This window comes from Poecilia reticulata, chromosome 3, assembly GCF_904066995.2.
Source record: "Poecilia reticulata chromosome 3, P_reticulata-male-v2, whole genome shotgun sequence".
In the NCBI taxonomy this organism is placed as follows: domain Eukaryota; kingdom Metazoa; phylum Chordata; class Actinopteri; order Cyprinodontiformes; family Poeciliidae; genus Poecilia; species Poecilia reticulata.
The window spans coordinates 32,146,059-32,171,885 of NC_088832.1; the positions used below are offsets into that span (position 1 = coordinate 32,146,059).

General features: G+C 39.7%; 1 protein-coding gene across 7 annotated transcripts in view; it reads right to left on the reverse strand.

Moving 5' to 3' along the window:
- The window catches only part of nav2a (neuron navigator 2a), a 266,796-nt gene that overhangs the window by 59,608 nt on the left and 181,361 nt on the right, over window positions 1-25,827 (reverse strand). For 6 of the 7 annotated variants that reach the window (XM_081605471.1, XM_081605470.1, XM_081605469.1 and 3 more), the window contains 6 exons: window positions 25,485-25,618; window positions 12,817-13,954; window positions 11,752-11,861; window positions 11,572-11,680; window positions 10,810-11,223; window positions 1,122-1,244 (listed from right to left, as the gene is read on the reverse strand). In XM_081605471.1, coding sequence (XP_081461597.1) covers window positions 1,122-1,244; window positions 10,810-11,223; window positions 11,572-11,680; window positions 11,752-11,861; window positions 12,817-13,954; window positions 25,485-25,618 — 2,028 coding nt within the window. Of the gene's footprint in view, window positions 1-1,121; window positions 1,245-4,705; window positions 4,907-10,809; window positions 11,224-11,571; window positions 11,681-11,751; window positions 11,862-12,816; window positions 13,955-25,484; window positions 25,619-25,827 lie in introns of those variants that run through there. The other variant, XM_081605474.1, reaches the window with a different exon arrangement.

Consider the following 25,827-nt stretch of genomic DNA (forward strand, 5'->3'; position numbering starts at 1 on the left):
TCCTTCATTTTGGGAAATCAGAATCTTTGTCAACATTTCCCTAATGTCGAAAAAACACAACTTCGCAATCGCGATGTTTCCATTGCAATTAAAATCAGACATGAATAAGTTTCTTCACGCAATAAGTCACTAAAAAACATGCTGGCATTATTCTCCAACCACTTCCTGTCATCTTCTTTGTTGTTTCCTTCAGTAGTAACATGCAGTTGTTAATCAACTCAAGTGATGTGAAATAAACGTTTTCATTGCAGTTTTGCAAAATAAACCAATTTCATTAAAGTCAAAAAAGAATCACCTTTTCCTAGTGGCAAAACCATCAGATTATCTGAAACTGATTTGTTTCCATTAAGTCAATTTATTTTTGAAATTGTGCTATTATAAGGTCAATGGAATCGCAGCTATTGTTGCTACACTTGGCAACTTTTCAGACAAAAACAAAATGGGAATCGGCCAGAATCAGACGATTCTGAAAACAAATCGGCCAGAAAATGTGATCGGTAAAAATCCAACATGCGAGAGATGTCACTATTTTTACAATCCACAAGTCCAAATTTGGAATAATTAATATCAAGTGGATCCTGTGAGATGGATTAATAATAATAAACCAAGAGAGAAAGTGGAGGATATTTTATCCAAGAATAAAATATCATCAGCAAACAGCATGAGTTTGTTTTAAAACTCCACTTTTAACTGATGCTCAACCAAATTTAACAGCAAATTTTAAGTTAAAATTCATAGAACATATATAAGCAAAAGAATAAAACTAAAAAAGAAGAGGACATTCAAATATGCACTGCAAAATCACAAAAGTTTAGCAAGTATTTTTTCATCTAGTTTCTAATGCAAAAATCTCAGTACACTTGAAATAACTAACTTAGTAGTAACTTTTATTTAAAGTAAATAATTCCTTTGAAATTAATTAAAAAGTCCTAGTTACACAGGTAGATTATTTCACCTGTAGCATGGAAAAAATGTGTCTTTAAGCTTCTAGATCTGCTGAAAAGTCACATGTAAGTTAGTTCTGTCTTATTTCTAGTATCCTGAGATATTTGCAGTAGAAACTAGACTAAAAAACTTTTGTGTTCTTTCAGAGCGAGAGGAGAAACGTGAAGTCCACCCACCTGTCGGCGTCTCCCTGTCCTGACGACGCTTTCCGATGGAGCGTCTCTCGAACTGCAGCCATGCTGTCAGGCAGTCGGTTCAGGCGGCGAGTGTAGAGACCCAAACCTCCATCGGTCATGTAGCTGCAAAAAAAAGAAACATTTTAGGCACCAGCATGCAGAAAATGTGCAGCACAACACTTTCAAATCCAACACACTGTGTCCGGTCTTTCTGATAAATTATCTTTATTTAGTCCAGGAGGTGGAGCTCAGAATGGTTTTCTGGTTGGAGCAAACCTCCATCAACCAGAACCCCCCCCCAAAAAAAACCCACTGAAAACAGCCAATTAAATGGCACAGATTTCCCCCATGTGGCAAACAGAAGTGGTGTTGAAAAAGAAGAGGCACAAACATCCATCCATCCATTTTCTTACACCCTTGTCCCTGGTGGAGTCGGGAGGGTTGCTGGTTCCTCTCCAGCTAACGTACCGGGCGAGAGGCGGGGTCACCTGGACAGGTCGCCAGTCTGTCGCAGGGCAACACAGAGACACACAACCATGCACACACACACTCACACCTAGGGGCAATTTGGAGAGACCAATTAACCTGACAGTCATGTTTTTGGACTGTGGGAGGAAACCGGAGTACCTGGAGAAAACCCACGCATGCACAGGGAGAACATGCAAACTCCATGCAGAAAGACCGGGGCCGGGAATCGAACCCAGAACCTTCGTGCTGCAAGGCAACAGCTCTACCAACTGCGCCACTGTGCAGCCCAGAGGCACAAACATTGTACTCAAAAATTTTACTCAAGTAAGAGTAAAACAGTATTTGGTAAAAAGTTACTATGCTACAGAGTAACTGATCAAATCAATCAATCAATCAATTTATATTTAAAAATTACATCATCAGACAGAACATAATATATAGTTAAGTGGAATATTTGGTATTTTATGGACAAAAATGACAATAATTCGTATTAGTATATAAAAAAAAATCACTTAAAAAATGTTTCCAAATCAGTTTATTTCAATATAAATTTATAAAACTTTAACAGAAACTGCAGGTGTGTGTCTGTCTGGTGAATTTCTGGTTAAAATGTTTTTCATTCAGTGGGTAGAAAATCCAGAAATGTCACTCAAGTTAGACTAGAAATACTTACGAGGCAGCACAATAGACAAAAGATGAGTCTATTCTTTATTTCACCAGAACATAAATTCACTACAAAAACCAGTTCCTGCCTGTCAAATGCGGATGAATGGAAGAACTAAAGATAAGATCTGATATAAACATACTGACTACTTATCTACAAAAAGGAGGCTAAGCGGTGATTAAGTTCATTTCGTAACAGAAAAAAACTTGATTTATATGTTGGGAGACTGAAAAGTGGTTCCAAGATGCTGAAACGTTCCCAGCAGGTAATAAAAAACTGAAACTAAATATGAACCAAAGATCACTGATGGATATAAAACCTGACTGATTTAGCTCAGGCCCACAGATGGTGGTTGGTGTGGATGCTGAAAATGTAACGCATTCTTTACATAAACTCAGATTAAAATGAAAAAACAAACGGGTAACCAGGAACTTCTAACAGAAAGAGAACTGATTTAAACTATCTCATGAAATGCAAACATCATTGGGGTTTCACTAACTACAATTTGTCAATTACAAACTGGAAAAAAGGCAGCCAAGCATATTTATAAAGGTGATTCGTTTGCGCTTGTTTCAAGTCAATAATTCCCTGATTATTATTATTTCCAATGCTATAACTGAAATAATCAGCCAAGGAAATTAGCAAATTTGTGTTTTACCTGTTCATCTTTGTTTTAGTTTGTTGTACTTGTGAACCACTTTGTGATTTTTATTGATAAAAGGTGCTATACAGGATATCATAAATAAGTAAATAATCTGCCTTTTGTACTCATAATAAACTCAAAGTTTTGATAATAAGAGAATAAAATAATGTATGCAACCTTGTTTTAAATTCAAAAATAAGTGCGGCTAAAGCAGGACTTTGTCCAGACACAGGATCCAGTCCACAGGGGGTCGACATCAATCATCACACTGCAAAGTCACCTTGGAGATGACCGGCCAGAGACAAACACAAGCTCAAACATTTCTCTGTCACACTAATATCTAACCCCGCTCCTATCCACCGATCTATTATGTAAAAAAATCACATTTTTTGTACTTCCATTTGGGTTTCTGTTGTTTCTAAAAACAAACCAAGGTCTTAACCCTACCAGGACGAAGCCCGCTGTGGAGCGGGCAAGCACGTGACACATTTATAAGGCTTTGTAATAACACAGACGGCATACCGAGGGTTCATTTCACCTCTGGTGGACAGTACGGACTTCAAACTTTATAAAAGTGGTGTTTTTATATTGGTTTTGTGGCTATTTACTTGAAAATAAAGCCAGGAATATGATCGATCATTTCCGCCTTACTGTGTGGGGGTCTAACAGTACCACATTTCGACACAACCAATGAAAATGTGTTGACGGTCTGTTGCTAGGTAGAACGGAGACACGTGGGGACAAACGAGGGGGGGATTTGGATACGGCAAGAGACTAGGGAGAATTGATGCTGTGGATTTTACTAAGAGTGTTTCGATAGGTTTTTTAAACAGTAAGTATGTTATTTAGAGTTTGTGGTGTGTGTAGTGTTAGTAGTAGTTTTGCTAGCGATCGCTGCATGGCTTCGTAGCGAGCTCTGACGCACTGAGAAGAGAAAGACTGCGCGCCGGAATGGCCATTTAGACCTGGGCCTACAAGGGTTAATAAAACACACAACAGCCGTTTTTTGGCAATAAGTTCATGTTTTTTTTTTGGTGTCTGGAAAATTAGCAGTTTCAAAAACCTCCAGAATGTTGAGTCACATTCAACAGGGGGGATTCCGCCGTTACCTAGCAACCTCGGAAGCCAAGCCTAGCCCGGTTGCCTAGCAACCCAAGCAGGGTTCCAGCTCGCAGAAGTCACATTTTGCACAATTTTTTATTCTCCCATTTGGGTTTCTGCTTATAAAAACAGACCAAGCACTTAAAAAACCCACCGGGATATGTTCTGGCAATAAGTTCACGCTTTTTGGATTCAAAAACCTTCCGATTGTTAAGTCACATTTGACAGGCGATGACAGGCGTCATTACCTAGCAACGCAAGCCGAGCTCCAGCTTGTGGTCAGTTGGTTTTACAGCTGTATGTGCTGTACAATGGCTGCTGGAAAAGACAAGTTTTTTTTGTTGTTGACTTACCATTCAGAAACCACTCATTATTGTTGTTTGTTCAGGAGGCTCTACCAATGCTTTTCAAAATGCATGGTTGTATAATTGCACATCTTTTTGCAGATATTGTCACGTGTGAGTGTAAATGTTGAGTTGGGGAACATGGCCAGCAGCAGATTATTTGGATTTAAAGCATCAGAATTCCCTAAAACCGACTAAAATCTCAATGTCTTTGAATAATTTTGTGCAAACAATGTAATTAACATGTTTTTGTCATCCATAAACCTATCTTATCCACTCTAGTTAAAATAATAACTCACCTATAAAACTAAGAGATATCTTACTCCTCCAGTTTCATACAAACAAAACCATGTTACAAACCTACCTGTCTGCCTCAAACATGTCAGCCAAAAGCAAAATCAAACATGTCCAGGTGCTTCTAGCCGATTAAAATCTCGAACGAAATGAGTCCGTTTAACCGTCAGGTCTGCGGCAAACACACAGATCAACAACATCAGCAGGTGAAAGCGAGTTTCATCACGGTGAAATGAAGCCGGCCAACTTGTGTGTGAGCTCAGTGTTGATTATGAGGCGGCTCTCCTTCGCTCCACATGCTGATTTTCCTCCCCTGACAGGAGGTTGGGTCTGGCAGAGGAAAAGGGAGGGAGGAGGAGGAAGAGGATGGATCAGACAGTTTAGACCCGAAATGTTGGAGAGCGAAGCGTTGGGTCTCTGTTCATCTCTGAGAGACAGAGAACCAAAAAACTGAGGGGCTGAAGAAAACCACTGCACTGCAAAAACACAAAGATTTCTGATCCAGTTCAAGTGAAATCTCTTAGTGCGCTCGATAAAATATTAAAGTAAATTACAAGTATCTTTCAGGAAGATATATGAGCTTGCTTAGAGTCAGTAATTACTTGTTCAACAGGCAAAATATAAAACATGGGAAATGTCTTGTTATAAGATTAATCTGTCTTTAATCAATATAAGATCCTATATCTTACTGAACAGTTACTTGTAATTTAGTTTTGTCTTATTTCTGAGATATTTGCTCAAGAAACCAGACTAAAATACTTAGTAAGATTTTATGGTTTGAGGTGTGAGCAATCAGTGCAGTTTACAAACAAAATATTCTGGGTTTAAAAAACTAATAAGTAACTTTTCAGGAACATATCGGAGCTTATTTCAAATAATATTGATGAAAAATTCCTAATTCCACTGAAAGCTTTTTTCAATTATAACCAGACATTTTCCCATATTATAAATAAAGTAAATTGCCAGCAGAACTTGTATTTCTAAATCAATATCAAGGCATTTTTGACTCTAAACGAGCCCCTACACCTTCCTGAAAATTTACTTGTAAGTTAGTTTTATTTCTTACATACTAAGATATTTTCACTAGAAACTACAGCAAACAAACCTGGTAAGATTTTGTGTTTTTGCAGTGCAGCTTTAAAAACGTCTCCTGAATTTGGTGAAATCTCTGGGAAAAGTTTACTTCAATGGTTTCTTTTTCATTGTACCTGTGTCACATTTCCTCTGAATAACCCAGTGACCTCCTTGTACAGTATAATCCCTGTTAATCTTTTAATGAATGGCTCTCCAGTGTTGGAAAGAGCAGCAATTCATTTCACCACGGGGTTGATTTTCAAAGTGGGCTAAACTCCCTGCAGATTTTACAACAGCTGGGAGTTTCCTGTCCTGTTTTACATGAAAAGTTCTGCCATGGTGGCAGGAGTGCAAAAACATACAATTTTACCAAGTATTTTTGTCTAGTTTCTAGTACAATTGTTTTAGTACACTTTAACCCTTTGCAGTCGAGGTCTAACTGGCCATCCCAGTCTCTCTTCTCTGTGCGTCAGAGCTCGCTATGAAGCCATAGCGATAGCTAGCAAAACTACTACTAACCCTACACACACCACAAACTCTAACTAACACACTTATAGTCTAAAAAACCCATCGAAACACTCAGTAAAATCCCCAGCATCGCTGCACCCTAGTCTCTTGCCGTATCCAAATCCCCCCCCCCCCCCCTCGTCTCTTTCCGCGTGTCTCCGTTCTACCTAGCAACAGACCGTCAACACATTTTCATTGGTTGTTTCGAAATGTGGTACATTTAGACCCCACAAAATAAGGCGGAAATGATCGATCTTATTTCTGGCTTTATTTTGAAGTAAATAACAACAAAACCAATATAAAAACACCACTTTTATAAAGTTTGAAGTCCGTGCTGTCCAACAGAGTCGAAATGAAAACTCTGTATGCCGTCTGTTATTACGAAGCCTTATTAATGCGTCACATGCTTGTACGCCGGGCGGCGAGTAGCAACTACATAGGGTTAAATTAGGGCTGTAGTGATACAATAATCTCACAATACGATACACGATATTCTGCTCACGATATGATATATATTGCGATATTCAGCAAACTATACCATTTAATACACTTTTGCAATTTTCTGAAATATTTTAGAGGGACAGTGATTTTGGAGACATTTTGTGACTGTTATAGAGTTGGATTGAATTAATTTAACTGAAAATTGATTAAAAGCACCAACTACACAATATCTGGCTCTGGTTGGACGCAGACTTAAAGTCGACAGCTGGACAAAATGAATCAAAGAAGTGGTGAGAAAACATGTTTCTTTTAATTGAAACAGTAAAAACTGTAGCTTACATGCATTTGTAAAGTAAATAATACCTTTTTAACACTTAACATTTGAAGGAATCACTCTAAGCCTGATGACCGAATCACTCTCCCGGCAAAGCAAGCAGTGAGTCAGCAAGGTGATGGTTGGATGTTACGATACTTGTGGATGAATATCAATTTTTTTTCCTAGGAAAGAAAATATCGATATATATCGCAAAATCGATATTATTACACAGCCCTACTTTAAATAACTTTTCATTAAGATATAAGAGTTTGTTTTAAGTAAATAATTCTTTAATATTGATTAAAAATACTGATCCCATTGGCAGATGTTTCCCATTTTAGTCAATTGCTGTCTCTTTTCAAGTTTCCTAAGGTTTTTGTGCTTAAAACTAGATATAGTACTTAGTAAGGATTTGTATTTTGCAGTGTTTCTGTGCATTTATATGCCTCACACTGGAAAACATTTGAAATAAGACAAAACTAACTTAGAAGTAAGTTTTTAGTATGATATAAGATCTGGTTTTAAATCAATAATCATTTAATATTGATGAAAAAGTTCTAGTTTCACTAGCAGATTATTTCACTTAAAACATGGGAAAAATGTCATAAGTGAAATAATCTACAACATTTTCATCAAAATTAAATGATTATTGACTTAAGCTACAATATCTTACTAAATACTTGTAAGTTTCTTATTTCAAGTGTACTAAGATATTTGCATGAGAAACTAGAACAAACACTTGGTGGTATTTTGTGTTTTTGCAGTGCATTTAAGCAACCAGCTCCTCCTCTGTGGGTAAACGTCGCAGCTCCGGTGTGGAAGAACCAGTTACGTCTGTGCTGGATGCCGACGCGCTCGCGATCGAGGGAACCGCAAAATGTCCCGAGGATGAAGAGGAAAGTGGGAGGTCATCATCAGTCTGAGTCTGTTTTAAATGGTTAACCCACAGGGTGACTCCACCCACACACACACACACACACACAACAAAGAGCCTCACATAGTCTCTGTTTAAATAAAAGCTGATTTTCCCGTCATCCATCACTTCTTGCTAAAGCTTCATAAAAATGCGATGGCTCTCACCTACAGACATCGACTAACATGGATGAAACGTCAACAGAAAGTCATTTGTCAAACAGTCCAGACATCAACAAGAGACGGATCCTAACAACAGAGGATTTGTGGATTTTCTTTGCTTTATGATGGTGTCAAGTGTATGAAAAATGAGAAATGGTTTCAAAACAGAAGAAAAATTAGAAACACGACTTCAAAGGGACTTGAAAGTAGAAAAAGGGAAATATTGCAACTATTTAAAGATCATCTAATCACTGCATTGGAAAAACACAAAATCTGAAGTTTATATGGTTTAGTTTCCATTGCAAATATTTTTTATACACGAGAAAAAAGGCAAAATTAACTTACAAGTAACTTTCCAAGACACAGGAGTCAATAATCCCTTAAATCTGATTAAAAAGTTCTAGTTCCACTGGCAGATTATTTCACTTATAACACGGAAAAAATGTTTCGGTAAAAACAAAATTACTTGGTAAGGTTTTGTGTTTTTGCAGTGCAGACAGTAATCTTGTATTTCTGTTTCAGTCTTTTGTATTTTCACTGCAAAATCACAAAATCTTTCCAAGTTAGGTCGGGTTTGGAGTCTAAATATCTTGATACACCAGACATAAGAAAAATGCTTGTAGTAAAAGTAGCAGTTCTACTGGTAGATTTTTTTACTACAGTCAGACATTTTCCCCTTGATTTAAGTGAAATGATCTGCCAGCAGCACTTTTTAATCAATATTAAGGAATTATTATTAAAACAATCTCATTAATCTTCCTCAAAAGTTACTTGTAAGTTAGTTTTGTTTAATTTACTAAGATATTGACTCTACAAACTAAACCAAAAATACTTGGTGACATTTGGCATCTTTTACAGTAAAGAATAGAGCATGAAAACATCCTCCTACAATCCAGGAATTATTTTGCGATAAATAATCTTTTGTTTTGAGCAAAAACTATGTTGTGAACTAACGCAGATCAAAATATTGAAATGTTCACTCTAACATCTCAAAATTAATCAATAAACCTTAATGAAAACAACAGAGGCAACCTCCAATTCCATCCATCCATCCATTTTCTTGCACCCTTGTCCCTTAATGGGGGTCAGGAGGTGCTGGTGCCTCTCCAGCTAACGTTCCAGGCGAGAGGCGGGGTCACCCTGGACAGGTCGCCAGTCTGTCGCAGGGCAACACAGAGACACACAGGACATTCAACCATGCACACACACACCTAGGGACAATTTAGACAGACCAATTAACCTGACAGTCATGTTTTTGGACTGTGGGAGGAAACCGGAGTACCCGGAGAAAACCCACGCATGCACAGGGAGAACATGCAAACTCCATGCAGAAAGACCGGGGCCGGGAATCGAACCCAGAACCTTCTTGCTGCAAGGCAACAGCTCTACCAACTGCGCCACTGTGCAGCCCGCAACCTCAAAGTCCTAATTTGAAATCGTTGAGCCAAATCGTTACTGATCACAATTAGTAACGATTTGGCTCAGAAGATTTTATCTAGTCGGTCAGTTTAAGTCTTAAAAAATAAAGTTTACTGTAAATATTGATAACATCAATATGTTACCAGGAAATGTGAATCAGACATGAAACTGAAGCACTAGCTTCCAAACACCAAGCTGGGCTTCTGGGTTTAGGGAAGGTGCCTCTGCTTTGGGCTCGTCTTGGAAATCAGTTCAAACTCATGCAGATGTTTTCCAAACTTTATCTGAATCTTTCGCCAACTTGGCGCCTTTTACAGCTTCATCTGATAACAATGATGACAGCAGAGCTTTGGATCAGTGTAACAGCCAAAATATGCAAAGAGCATGTTATAACAGTGGCTCTGTGAACGAAACATAAACAGTGAAGATCAGCATTAATGCATCTGATGGAACATGCTGCATGTTGGCTTTGAATCATTGCAGATAAATGTTGTTATAAAATTTGCACACACAATCTGGCAAAGGACGTTTGGTCTATTTTTTAGTGCAAAATATCTTATGACACTTAAAATAAAAAAAACTAACTTACAAGTAACTTTTTAATTAAATGTAGAAGCCTGTTTTAAGTCAATATGTCCTTAATATGTATTTTTAAAAGTATTAATTCCACTGGTAGATTACTTTTTTTCTGTATGTGTAGTTCAGTCATTAAGGAACTCTACTGCCCTCTTCTGGTTTGTTATAAAATTGTATATGAACCATTAAAAGTTCAACATTTGAACTTGTATATTAAATATACACTAAATTATCCATCATAACCTTTAAAAGTGATCTCTCATAATTCCCTGAACATGTTAGGATAGGTTCATGGTCTACTCAAAACATTTTCATTTGCATAAAATTATTCTTAGATGATGACATTTCAGTCTGATCAGTTCTGCCTTTTCTCAGCTCCTTTCAGATTTAGGCTAGCTGTCACTATAAGTCACTATAAGTTATACAACCTTTGAAAAGCAGAAGCGGAGCCTCCTGTACAACCAACAAAAATGCCACAAGTGGTTTCTGGATAAGTCAACAACAAAACAATGCTTGTCTTCTCCAGCAGCCATTATACAGTGGTAAAACCAGCTGACCAAACATGTTGGAGCTCAGTTTGTGTTGCTAGGTAACGGGCTAGGCTTTCAGGGTTGCTAGGTAACGGGCAGTTCCTGCTGATTTGTAACATTACATTCTGTTTTGTTATTTGAAGGCTGTTTTTAGAAGTAGTTGAAACCCAAATGGAAGAACAAAAACAGTAAAAGTAAAAAGTAAAGTAAAACAATCTGCTGCATCCACCAACTTACCCACTGGTGACATCATCAGTGCGCACGACGTTCTTGCTCAGCACATCTCCGTCGCTCATGTAGCCGGTGACCTCCATGGCTGGGCCGTCCAGCTCCATTTCGTCTCCGGCTCTGTCCCCCAGCTCCACGCTGCACAGAGCGCCGCCCCTGCCGGCCAGCTGCCTCCGCAGGTGCCCCGGGTACAGGTAGCGCCCGCCTCGCCCGCCGTAGCCGTTCCCAACAGAAGGGGCGTCGCCCGCCTGCAGACGAGGGCTGGACTGCCCCAGTCGCCACGGAGAGAGCGACGAGCGGGCGGAGGTAAGGCTGAGGATGCTTCGACCGCTCCCGCCGCCGCTGCTGCTGTTGCCGGACGATCCGCCGCCGCCACTGCTGATGTCTGTTGTAACGCTGCCGTCAAAGGTGGTTTCCAGAGTACTAAGAAAAAAAATGTTTTATAAACAACAATCAAACGGAGAGTACTCACTTAGATCATTTTATTAACAGAACCGCAACAAAAAATAGGCGGTAGACTGAAACTAGGGATGAACAAAATGGCTGAAAAACCTGTCAGATATCGGTATCGGTATGGGAAGTGAAAATAGTGGATCGGTGCATCTGGAGTATTATCACCATCACTCATGAAAATAACAAGACATTTTTTGAAAAAGATAATTAAAATTAAATTTACTTGATACTTTCTCATCTTAACATAGAAGTAAGTGCAGTCAGTTGTGGTTTAGTAAGTAGTCATAGCTAAATAAGTATTTTTTATTATTATTTTACCTGTGAGTGACCTGAGTTCCCCGCAGACTGGACATGGTCTCTTCTAAATTTTGCCGAAGGTCTGCGATGTTTTTGACGGTGCGCAGCCGTCTGGTCTCTGGGTCTTCACCTGAACAAAACATCGTTTTAAAAAACTGAGATTTGAAATGTAAACTGTGGACAGATGCAGACAGTTCCTACCTGAAAGGTCTTCGATGGAGGTCTGGCTGGTCTTTGTGCAGGAAACGTCTCCGCCTCTTCCCACTGAGCCGCTCTCCGAGTTCACCGTTCCCTCGCCATCTGTTTGTGTTCTGCCGGAAAACAAATTGTGTGAGTGATTAAAGTGAGGAAATCATTGATTGTGAATTATGGCGCACTTAGGGGGAACCTAATATTCAGAAAATTGTCACGAAGAAGGGATAAACCTGATTAGACTTTAAATCTGCTGCGTTTCAAGTCTTGTGACTGCGGTGAGAAGCGAATGCCTGCTAAGCCTCAGACTTCAGTAACGTTTTGTCTTTGAAGGATAAATCAATACTGCGCTGCGGCTGGACAGTGTGACGTTTGAATGCCTCGCTCATACGCTGCCTTTGCTCTTTGCCCAACTCCAGACTTTGTCCTTGTTGACTTACGACCCCTCAGCTGAGCAGTTAGAGTCAGTGAGGAGAAATAACACCTGAATTTTAACTACTAATTATCCACAAAAAATGTTTTAGCATTGAAATAACACTTTCGTTTGGTTTATTTCCAGTAAAACTTGTCTGCATCTTTGTAAGATTATTGTTTATGGAAGCCAAAGTTGACATAATGCAGAGAGAAATTATATATTTGACAAGCAAACAAAAGAAAATGAGTTTTCTGTGTTACAAAATGTTTTCTAATTGTGTTCAAACTGGCAAAAGGCTGGTTAAAGGCAAGATAATTGATATGTTTTACTGGATTTCAATGTATTTCAATGAGAATTATAAAACTCTGAATTCTGAGAAAAAGAGACAACATTTTGAAAAATTTTGAGAATCCTGTCAGAATTTTGGAAAAAAGTCAGAATTGCAAGATTAAAAATCTGAATTATGAGCTCAAAAGTCAAAATCTTAAGATTAAAAGTCAAAATTATGAGGAAAAAAATAGAATTATGAGCTCAAAAGTCTTAATTCTGAGATTAAAATCATCTGAACTCTTGCAACTATTCGTACAGCTGCTCCTCCAAAAGCAAACCTTCCAGCTGTTTGCTAATATTTAAGCTAGCAGGGTAATCCGGCCTCCTACCTGTACATGAAAGGTGCAACGGTAGCCGTGTTGGGGTGGCTGTGCAGTTGCTGCGTCTGAGGTAGCTGCACGCTGACAGTGTTGCTGGCCGTGCTCTGCGTAGTGCCTAAACCCGCCACCGGGGCGGCGCCGGGCTTCCCTTCAGTGGAGGCCAAGCTGGAGGTAGAGCTGGAGTGCCTGCTGTCCCTGTCTCGGTCCAGAGGGCCGCGGTGCATGGCGAGCCCGCCTCCGCCCAGGCGCATGCTCCGAGGCCTCTCCGCCGCCTCCTTTGCTGAAGAAGCTTTGCCCCCAGCTCCCGGGGCTTTGCCTCCTGGCTTTGGTATTCCGCTTTGTGCTGGGGTGGAACTCTCCTTTTTGGCTACTTTTCCCCCCTTGGGAATGAAACTAGCAATTTTGGACGTCTTTTTGTTGGACGCCTCCACATCCGGAGGAGCGGGCGCCACTTCCTCCTTAAGCTCCTCCCCCCTCAGCTCCGCTCTGTCAGGGCCACGTTTGCCCAGCTCCTTCCCTTTCTCCTTCTCCTTCCCTTTCTCCTTGTCCAGGCCTTTCACTGAACCCTTCTTGGCAGTCAAAGCTCTGCTGAAAGTGCGTTGGGCAATACCCTTCAGAGCAATTTTGGGGCTGCTGGCGGTTGTCGAAGCTGTCGTCCCATTCATCCCTGGTCGAAGGTTGCCATCTTCTTCCTCCAAAGGGTCAGTGTTGGATCCGGTTTCCGATCTTTCCACAGGCGTCCGGACTTGGGCGGCGCCGTCCGGTTGGGGTATTGCCGCTTTAGATCCCGATTTGCTGTTGAACAGCTTAAGTTTCTCAAGCATCGACTTCTGGGTGGCGGCTTTAGGAGGAGCTTCAACCTTGGTCGATGCGTCCTTCTCTGGCTTGTTGGACTGCATTGCGGATGCCGGGCTGCTAGTGGACGATGGCGGTTGGGCGTTGGTGTGCTTGGCGCTCGTTGACTTGCTCCTCCAGGGTTTGCTGCTGCTGTTGGGTTGGGGAATGGCAGTAGACGGGGAGGCTGAGGATGGAGGAGCCAGGTGAGAGGTAGCAGATAGGGTGCTGGTGGAGGAGCCGACGGTCACTGCAGACGATGGAGCATGCTCAGTCATCACAGACAGCTGTGAGGTCATGCCCTCCAAGGAATCTGTACCAAAGGACAGACATTTTACCAAACAATGAAGTTTATTTGTGTAGCACATTTTCAGCAACAAGACAGTTCAAAGTGCTTTACATCATACAGTCGTCAAATATGGAACAATGAAAAAACATTAAATTTTGTCAAATATCAGAATCATCAAGAAAACACTCATCTAATCAAAGGCAACTCTAAAGAAATAGGCTTTAATTCTAGATTCAAAGGTACTCCGTGTTTCAGCAGTTTTGCAGTTTTCCAGAAGTTTGTTCAGATTTGTGGTGCATAGAAGCTGAATGTTGCTTCTCCATGTTCTGGGGTTGCAGAGCAGAACCAGAACCAGAACCAGGACCACAAGACCTGAGAGGTCTGGAAGGTTGATCCAACTGCAGCAGATCTTTAAAACCACAGTCATATATTTTTTTACATATTTTTTTCATTGTCACCATGCTGTGACAGTTTGGCACAAGACAGATAACGTGGAAAAAAAAATCGAGCTCTTCTGTCTTCTTCCTCCAGAAACGACCAATCAGAACCAGGAGGCGGGTCTTAGCGCTGTCAATCACTATGTAGCTAGCATAGCATGTTGTGAATGCTGAGGCTCGTTAGCGTAGCCATTAATGACGGCAGATAAACGGTTTTCCTGTAACACATTTAACAGTGTGTATATGAGGTTGATTGACAGCACTAAGACCCGCCCCCTGGCTCTGATTGGTTGTTTTTGATTGGTTGTTTTCAGAGTTTATCTGTCTAATATTATACTATCACATATGTAAAAAAAAACTAATTTCCTAAGACAAATGTCATATTATTGCCTCTTTCATTAAATTATTAGTTGTTTAATTTATTATTGTGCAGATAAAGAAGAAAGTAATCACAATAACATTATTTTTCCACTTTTAATTGGAGAAAAAAGCTAATTTTGGCTCCTGAGGACCTTCAACTTGGGGAGTTTGACCCTTGGTACAAAAAGTTTCGACACCCGTGTGTTAAGGGATAAACCTGCCATGAGTTTGCTGTAAAAAACCCTCAGCAATAACAATAAGGGAGTCCATCATAAACTGTTTAGAAGAGCAGTGAGGAGCAGACTGCAGTGCTTTCAAGCCTCGCCAAGTAAGCCACATCAAGAAGCGGTGCTGCTGCACTTATAAGGCCTGCTTTTGGTCAGAGTCCTTCTGCTCTGCAAAAAAGATACATGAACTCAACCTCGTCTAAAAACAGAAATAATATCTCGCAACACCTCACTTTAGTTCCCGTCTGCGTAAATCTGCACCACGTGACCCAGGAGGCGAACTTACCGGGAGCCGGAGGAGCGAAAAACAAACACAGACCTTCCTGCTAAAAGTTGTAGCCTGTCTGAAAGTAAAACTATCCTGAGGGTTTCTGAGATGGTCAACATGCAGATCGCAGCTCCGACCGGCAACATTTGAATATTCAAACACCAACTGCCAGAGAGAGAGAGAGAGAGCGAGGGCCTGAGCTGGGCGGACGAAGACCCCCACCTTAGTTTGCATGAGACAACACAAGTCTCTCCTGCAGCCGTTTTCTCTAGTTTACATGATTTATTTGTTTGGTTATCTGATTACAATTGGAAACTAGAGATGCTTTGAATAGACTATTCGTATTGTGCATAAGCCAAGATATAAAAACAAACCCCTGATTAAAAAGTCACGGTTAAAAAGTTCTTAAAATTGATGAAAAAGTAAAATAATCTTCTGGTGGAACTGGTCAATTTTAATCAACATTTAGGAATTGGTGACTTAAGAGAAACTCCTACATCTTGCTGAAAAGCTACTTATGAGTTATTTTTGTCATAATGTGTAAGATATGTGTGCTGAGATATTTGCAATAGAAACAAAAAGCAGTTGGTAGGATTTTGTGTTTCTGCAGTGCGGAGCCACATTCTTGTTTTTTAAGAAGTTTCCTCATCACATCTCCTTGTTTCAGTAACAATTTATCGGATATTGTTGCACAGGCCTAGTGAGAAATTTCATTTATTATCAGAAATGACTGGACAAGTATTTAAATAAAAGGCTTAGTGAAACTCCAGACGTTTCTGAATTACATCTCATTCAATATAAAGTATCAAAGAATGAATGTTTTATTCACACCAGCATTTATTCATAGTGGTAAACAACCACACTTTTATACAGTATGCACATTTTCATGAGGATCTCCCTTTTTATTCATGTTGCCAGTTCTTTCATGTCCTAATTGGAAATCGGCACTCACAAAACAGCCTTCGCTTTCTCCTCCTCTTCAGCGTTTAATGTGAGCAGCATGAAACAAAGCAGCCATTAGGAAGTAATTAGGGCCCAATTAGATGCGCTAGTAGTTAGCTATTAACAAAGTGGGTCAGGTTTCTAATAGCTGGCTTCCTATTGGTGCTAGCTGAATAAGATGGGAACCACATCCAGCAGAATGGGGGGAGCAAGGGGTCATGCGGTTCAGGTTTGGGGTGAATGAGGCTTTGATGTGGGCCAGCAGGAAGGTCCGGGCTCCCACAGAACTGGGTCAGCTTAGATTTTGGGTCAGAAAGGAACAGAGAGAGATGCGATGGGCATTGGGAGGCTTTTGACTTGGAGCCAGTGTGTCGCCGACAAGACCGGACCGTAAGGGACGAGGACTGACATGCTCCAGTTAGGCTGCCAAGTCGGGGAAAGAGAGATATGTTTTCCAGAAAAGTAACAGAAAATTGATTAACTTGGGATTCTGATCAGACCTGCTTCGTTGAGCAGGTCTACGGGCGAAACAAGACATGCTCACCACACTTTTTCCACAAAATCCTCCTATTTGGAGCCGTTTCAGGGCATCTTGTCACTTTAAATCCAAATCAGCTGCTGCTAGGCATGCAGTCCAAATGCAACGCTTACACTCCCATGATGGCGCAGTTATACAACCGTACACCTTTGAAAAGCAGAAATGGAGTCTCCTGCGCAACCAACAAGAACACAGCAGCAGGTGGTTTCTGAACGATGAGTCAACAACAAAAACACTCGTCTTTTCCAGCTGCCATTTTACAGCCATAAAACCAGACGACCAATATGCTGGAACTCTGCTGGGGTTGCTAGGTAACCGGCTAGGCTTCCGGGGTTGCCAGGTAACCCGCTGGGCTTCCGGGGTTGCTAGGTAACGGGCAGAGCCTGCTGATCTGTGACATTACACTCAAGAGGTTTTTTTGAAACGCCTCCTTTTCAGACACTAAAAAGCATCAACTTACTGCCAAAATCTGTCTATGTGAGGGTGCGTTTTTAAGCGTTTGGACTGTTCTTAGGAGCAGCAGAAAACAAAATGGCAGCACAAAAACTTGATAAAATAATTTGCACAATACACCTCCTTTAGCTTTAAAAAAATAAGTGGAGCAAATGCTTACTTTTTGCCCTTGTTGTCTGTTTTCCCATAAGATGTTTTAAAATTTTAAAATGACTTCATTATGTGAAACTTTAGCCTGTTCTGATTGATCCCAGTCCTGCTTTGGCGCAGTTAGCTGAGGATTACTGAATGAAAGAATGTGGTTGTCTGATACTCTGCAAAACGGCTTCAGAGCCAGAACCAGTACTACTAAATACCCAGAATGTTTTCAAATCAAAACATTAAGGTCAAAGGTTATCCACTTAATCTTTTTCATGTTTTAGTTATTTTTCATTTTAAATTAGTCACTGACTTTTTATGTGGTACTCCATTTTTTTAAATAGATTTTTATTTGAATGGTGTCAGACAAATTACTTTATATTATAAGCTAGAAAAACAAATGACTCACACCAATGACCATAAAATTAGATTTTCTACTTCAATGTTTTTTTTGTTTTCCATTTCCTGAAAAAAAAGCCAGTAAGGAAGCAGTTTCCTTCCAAAATAAACAACTTATTCCTCATGTGGTTTAGCTAACGGGTCACTAACTAAGCAACCCCGTGCAGCCTGAGGCCGAATCCTAAAATTGCGCTGGCCACATTTGTTCATTTTGCTGATTTAGGAAACATGCTGGAAGAATTTAAGTGTTTGACTTAACTGCTTAATTGCTGCGGCCATTAGAGATTAAAATGAAAAGCAGACCACCCTTCCTCGACCTCCTATACGTCTGAACATCCTCTAAGTCTGGGTCCTCTCCTCTCAGCATGAGGATAATATAAAAGCCTGTCCAGGATTCACACAGAATCGATTCTAAAGTTCTTTTCACAGCTCGTCACACTCATGCGTCTGTGAATACGCATGTGTTCAAGCCTGTCTGCACCAGAGGAAAAGGGGTTGCAATTTCACACAGTGTCAGAACTCGAAACGTCTGTGCATACATGTCTGAGCACGCCTGCCAGGTTAAGCAGAAACGGTTGGAGCTGTGTACATCTGCAGGGCCAGAAACTGAGGCGAATGCAGGCTGGAGCGCTGACGGAAAACAGGCGGTAAAAAGAAAAGAGGCATCCGCTGATGATTCGGATCAAAAGTCTGCCAAAGTCATGACTGTACCAGTCACAAGATATTACTGCCCGACTTGGGAACAAATCGCTTGGACATACAGGAAGTAGGGCTGGATATGTGATCAATAACAACATATCACACTGGACATGTGATCAATATCAATAGATAATTGCATTTTTAATATATAGAATATTCACTGAGCCACACAGCACTCTGGGGAATGTGGGCAGAGGAAAGACATTAGCCGCTAGCTAGCTAAGCTAGGTAGCTGACATGTACTAACTCTTTGGTTGCCTAGCAACAACCTGCTGAGTAACTTGCGCCGTCAAGATATCTGCAAGAGAAAACAGCAAAAAATACTTGGTAGAATTGTGTTTTTACAGTGTAGTTCTTATCGCTTTTATTTGTTGTTACAATAAAACCAAAAAATGTTGTAATAAAACTTTAAGGGCCATATATCCCACCTATGCTTAGCATCCATTTCCCACATTGGCTTGACATGTTGCCTTCTGATGGAGTAGAACTTATTATGATATAAAAAAAAATCATAATAAAAAATGTAAAAAGTTTATCCAGAATAAAACATGGTTAGGCATTATTTTTATTTACACTCATTCACTGATGCTCCACGTTCACCCTGCAGGTGTTTCTGCTTCCGTATCTGATTTCAGTCGGCTCCCTCTCGCTCCTCACGCTTTGTGCTCCAAAAAGCAAAAGGGACAGGAAGCTTTTGTGATTTTTTTTTTCTTTTTTAAAGTTTCTCCATATGAATACACTCAAACTGTGATGCCACAGCTCATCAGGAAGCTGGTCACTCAGTAAAGGGAGCAGACGTCCAAACTCCACACAGAAACACACAGGTGCACCCTGCACTGCAAAAACACAAAATATTAACACGTTCTTCTGTCTAGCTTCTAGTCCAAATATCTTGGCACATTTCATGTAACTTTTCAGTTTTGTTTTAAGTAAATAATTTCTTAAAATTGATCAAAAGTCCTGGTTTCATTGGCAGATTACTTCACTTATAATCAGACATTTCATGAAACAAGTAGATGTGTTCAGGGAACAAAAAAAGATTTTTGGATAAAACCGTTTTAAAAAGATGCAATAACTGCATAAATGTGCACAACTTTCAGCTAAAACTTTATTCAAGACAACCTAAAATATAGTTCTGACATCAGTTTAGCTGATATCACTCATTTGTATTGTTTGGTTTAAGTCAGAGTTGCCAACATGTTACAAAGGATGTATTTGTACAAAAGGTATCAGTCAGGAGAAGGCTAAAAAGAATCCATAGCATCATAAATACTTCATGGTAAAGTGAAAATAGCCCTCAATATTTGGAAAAACTACAAGGAACTGCAACAGCTTTAAGAAATAACGATTAATAATGATTTATTTAATATGTAAACAATACACTGCAAAAACAAAAAACCGTATCAAGTATTTTTGGTCTAGTTTCTACTGTGAATATTATAAATAAAACAAAACTAACTTACAAGTAACTTTTTTTTACCAGGATATAGAAACTTGCTTAAATATTTATATATTTTTTAAAAAGTTCCACTGGAAGATTATTTCAATATTTTGATCTGAGTTAGTTATAAGAAAAAGGAGCTTTTTTTAAAGTAAATAATTCCTTAATATCGATGAAAACATTGTAATACCACAACCATTATTATTTCACTTGTCAGAAATAAATCAATTTAAGGAAATATGTACTGAAAACAAGTTCCTACATCATGCTAAAAAGTTACTTATAAGATAGTTTTAACTTAGAAACCAGAAACAGTTGGTAGGAGGGTTTTGTGTTTTTGCAGTGCGCTCTCTCTGCTCAGTGTAAATTAGCAAACACCCAGATTCTGTCAGCTCCTATTAAACAGAGAGCAGAGCAGGACGCCTGGCAGCATGACTTCATTCTGGTGTCACAGCCGCTGACACAGAACAGCTCCGGCCCGAACATCTGAACCTGCAGCAGCAACGCTTTAAACATGCATGCAAAATTACAAGTTAGGTAAAAAATCTATAAAAACCAACAAATAGAGATTGGTTGCGTAAAAAGAAACTAATCTAAACTGTATAAATCTGTTAAAGTAAGCATTTCTGGAGGGGATTTAGAAGTGGAAGCTGACAAACCTGGCTGGTGCTGCAGACATCAAGCAGGAAAGGAAAGTAGAGAAGAAAGAAGATGGACAGCAGAGGAGAGGAGAGGCTCAAAGTGGCGTTCAGGGAGGAGGAGTGCGGTCCGCAGACAGGACAGGGGCGGAGTTTGGGAACAGGACTACTGCGGTCACTTTTAACTCTGCACAGCCATCACATCTCTAACTTTATCGCACTTCGTCATGTTACGAGCAAAGGCTTTAATTTGTTAGGCTAACATAAAGGAGCATGTAATTACCAACTGGAAGGAGAGAGAGAGGCACGGCTTTCAACCTTTACAAATAAAAAGTGTGGCGTGTTTATCTTTAGCAACCTAAAATGAAACTGCACAATATGTAATAGTGTCTCAAAATCCGCAAATGCATTTTGCAATTCTTTATGCCAAGCATTATAATGTTTTCCACCGATTGTCACAACATGCAGAGGTACACTGCAAAAACATAACATCTAACCAAGAATTTTTGGTTTAGTTTCCAGTCCAAATATCTTAATTTGAAATAAGACAAAACTAAACTTACATATAACTTTCATTGAGATATAGAAGCTTGTTTCAGGTCAACAATTCCTTAGTATTGATGAAAAAGTTTTATTGACAGATTATTTGACTTGTAACCTGTAAGAAAAATGTGTTGTAATAAATGAATTTATCTACTAAATGAAGCTTTTTCCATTAATATTAAGGAATTATTTACTTAAAAAGCTCCTATAACTCAAGCTCCTGAGTTATTTTTTCTTATTGCAAGAAATATCTGAATTAGAAATTTCACCAAAATACGTGGTAAGATTTTGTGTTTTTGCAGTGTAGAAATATTTCCAATGAAGACATGTTCGTTTTCCAAGTAATTACAACATACTTTTTCTTAAGTTAACTCAAGCTATGCTCACTAAAACTGCATAAGTTGATGTTACTCATTCAGTTAATTTAATGAAAACTGCGAAAATTTGAGGCAATGAGTTTCTACATATTTTTTTATTATGTAAAATCAACTTTTTTGATATACCTGGAGTGTTGCCTCGATTCTTTAAGATATTTAAGACATCTTTTAATCTCCATGGAAACCATTCAGATGTGAAAAACGCCTCAGTGCAGCTCCCCCTCAGTCAGCTCCTTCAGACTAGCCAGCAGCAATTAGCAAACACCTGTTGGAACTGAGCATTTCATTTTATAAGCTACTTCTCAGTGAAATGCTGGTGAAAACACAGTTAAAGGGTTAATAGAGGAGCCATGTTGTGATGATTTCCTGAAGGCGGAGCTTCGGAAAGAGCAGGAGCTTCTTAAAGAGACGGACGCATTTTCCAATTTCATGGTGCTAAATTACAAAGTCAAATTTCTTTTAAGTAATATTTGATATATAAATCATTTTTATAATAATTGAAATTAAAGTTACTTGATTGTGCCTGGAAAATACATAATACTGCCATTTTAAGTAAGGAGAACTAACTAGGTTTTACAGTGCATGCGCTCCCTTTGAATGCTTATAAAAACGCTTCCCTTCTTGGAGTATGTTGGACATTTTTTCATTTATTTCCACTCTGCTCTTCCTGGGAGTCTGAGCAGCAGACGGTATCATCCCAGTCCGCCTGCATGCAGCCGACACCATTTCCTGCAGCTTTTACGCACAGAAGCCACCTTCATGCAGCATAACGGGAAACCTTAAAACAGCTTCTATTTACTCAGTGTGAACAAAGGGACTCTTTCTTTCTGGATCTAAACTAAGACAGACTTATTTAACAGCAAATAATCAATTAAAGCTGCAGTATGTAATTTTTATAAAGATGTTTCTTATCCATCCATCCATTTTCTTGCACCCTTGTCCCTCAGTGGGGTCGGGAGGGTTGCTGGTGCCCATCTCCAGCTAACGTTCCGGGCGAGAGGCGGGGTCACCCTGGGCAGGTCGCCAGTCTGTCGCAGGGCAACACAGACACACAACCATGCACACACACACTCACACCTAGGGGCAATTTAGACAGACCAATTAACCTGACAGTCATGTTTTTGGACTGTGGGAGGAAACCGGAGTGCCCGGAGAAAACCCACCATGCACAGGGAGAACATGCAAACTCCATGCAGAAAGACCGGGGCCGGGAATCGAACCCAGAACCTTCTTGCTGCAAGGCAACAGCCCTAGATGTTTCCTTTATATTTGTTAAAACTGGCAGCATGTTGTTATATGAAACAGATAATCTGTGAAAAGACCAATCCCTGAGCTGATGATGACATGCAGCGCTCCTGACCAAAAACAACCAATCACAGGCAGGGGGCGGGTCTTAGCGCCGTCAATCAAGCTCAAGGTAATTTTATTTATATAGCACATTTTCAGCAGCATGGCAGTTCAAAGTGCTTTACTGAATTAGAAGGAGAGACAAACAAAACAACAAACCAAAAGAACGAAAGTAAAAGTATAAAACTACATATTTGTTCCCCATGTTTAATAATAATAAAAATACTTAGTCCATAGTATAGAAACTAGTAGGGGTTTCTTTGGTTTGGTAAAACTAGATGCTGGTTCTCTGTGTTTGGTAAGACTAGTGAGGCATAAACCTAAATGTTGGGTCCAGTTGTTCTGGGTGGAGTTCTAGATTTGTTCGATATAAATCTAAATGTTGCTTCTCCGTGTTTGATTCTTGTTCAGGGTTGTTAAGTAGATGGTACTTTGTAATTTTCTAGAAACAAGACAAAACTAACTTACAAATTAACTCTTGAGGAAGATATAGGAGCTTGATTTAAGTAAATGACTCCGTAATATTAATTAAAAAGTACTGAATATAGTCAGATTATTTCACTTATGGAAAAAATGTCTTGTCAAAAGTGAAAATCTGCTAGTTGAACTATTTCTTTTCATCAATATTAACGACTTAAAACAAGCTCCTACATCTTGGGTTTGTCTTATTTGAATTATATTCATGTATTTGCACTAGAAACTACAGAAGAAATGGTAATGGTTTGTGTTTTTGCAGTGTTAGCCTGGCACTGTTTAACACAATGACATCTCTCTCTCTCTCTCTCTGGGCGGTCAAAACTCCCTGTAATTCTGGGTAATGAGTTTAGACGTCGGACACTAACAAAGTCTATATAAAGGTCGGGTCCATTGAACGGTCGCTTCCAGCACCATTTATGCTAAATCTGCTGCCAAATACCAGAAACAGCTTGTGAAAAAATTAAGCCTGTAATGCAAACAGGCTTAGAGAGAGAAAACTTACGCTGCAATATCAAATTTATAGTTTCGTTTAAGTCGTCGTTTCCTGTGCTGAAGGGATTCAGAGGAGCTGCAGGAGAACATTAACATGTTTGCACTCTAGTTTTAAGAGGATCCTCTTGCTTTTCTTTCCTGGCTTAACAATTCGACCAAAACTGAGAGCTGCTTCTAATAAAATAAACACTTTCAGCCGGCTGCAGCGGGCTGATAAAGGCCGAAGTGTTTTTGGGGAGTCGGTCTTCGTTTCCACCGCAGCTCTGAGCAAAAACAGCATAAATTTCAATCAGGGTTCGGTAAAAGTCATCAGCTATTCTCAGAATTGCGAATGATGTGGTGCGGAGCGACACAGAATGTTCTGTCCTTACGCTGGACCGAACCCCAGCCTTTGATACGCTGACCGCCACATCAGGTCGAGGTGCTGGGCCGCCGTATCGCGCTCTGCCTCAACGTGGTTTTCTCCATATCGTTCCGATCATTCCTTCTGTGCGGCTGCTTCAAATTACAGGGCTTCCTTAGACCGTTTTCATTTTGGCGTACCTCAGGGTTCTGTATTTGGGGCCCTTGTTATTTCTGGTTTTACATGCCACTTGAGCACATTTTGGACAGTTTTAAAGATGAATCATGTCGATGCTAATCTCTTCATGAGTTACAGAAAAAGACATTTCTCACATGCTTGTTGCTAAATAATATCTGACATTACATGCATGTTATGCCATGAAAGACATGGCAAGTCGTCAAGAAGCCAAGTCGTCATAGCTTCTTGACGACTTGGTCAGTCGTCAAGAAGCTATGACGGCTGACCAAGCCTCCCACTGGTCTCAGTCACATAAGTTTCACCATGGATATCAGAGTTATACATTTAAACCGTTTTCATTTTGGCGTACCTCAGGGTTCTGTATTTGGGGCCCTTGTTATTTCTGGTTTTACATGCCACTTGAGCACATTTTGGACAGTTTTAGAGATGACTCATGTCGATGCTAATCTCTTCATGAGTTACGGAAAAAGACATTTCTCACATGCTTGTTGCTAAATAACGATATCTGGCATTACATGCATGTCTTTCAGGGTGCATAACAAGAAGCTATGACGGCTGACCAAGCCTCCCACTGGTCTCAGTCACATAAGTTTCACCATGGATATCAGAGTTATACATTTAAACCGTTTTCATTTTGGCGTACCTCAGGGTTCTGTATTTGGGGCTCTTGATATTTCTGGTTTTACGTGCTTCTTCAGAACATTTTGAACAGTTTTAAAGATGTCTCATGTCAATGCTAATCTATTTTTAGGGCTCATGAGTTATTGAAAAAACATAATTCCCGTTTTTTGCTAAATAAAAATATTTGGCATTACTTTTGCCACAGGGTTTATTTTTCTTTGACAGACACCACACACAAAGCATTAGGTTAGAAATAAGGTTGAAATTTCCTAAACCAGTCATATAGAAAAAGTGATTAACATAATTAAACTGCAAATTGTAACTTCATTTAAGCATATTTTTTAAAGTTATTGATGATTTCATTGAACAATCGATAAAACAGTAAAACTAGCAATTCCAACAACAGGGTCGGGTTTTTTTTAAGCATTACTGGAATTAAGAATAAATAAAAAAAATTATGATCACGCTAGCCAATCTTTTTGTGTTTTTTGTTAAAATATAAGATGAAACTCTAGGCAGAACTTCCTCCAACAAAGATATGTTAAGTGGAAATTGTTTAAGGATTTTTCTGGTACAATTTAAAAGGCACCTTTGAAGGCACCTCTAAGTTTCTCACCTTTGTTGGGATGTAAACTTGCTTTGGTCTTGTCGCTGCAGCCCTGACTGCGCCGGTTTCCAGCAGCGCTGACCGAGCCTCTGGCTGGGACGTCACCGCCAGCAGTGGACACCCGTGTTGTCGGGCCAGGAAGTCTGATGAACAGAACAGAAAGAAAAACAAAAAAACAATGGAGGAGGGGAGTAAAGACATCTGAGCTCTCACAAGGGAGGTTTAAATGTGTGAACATTTGATTTAACTCAGACTTTTTCCACACAGAACAGATAAGAACCGGTTTAGGCTGTACATTTCTAATTCTTATAAAAGTCTCCTAAGAATACATCTGTTATATTTTGTTTCATTC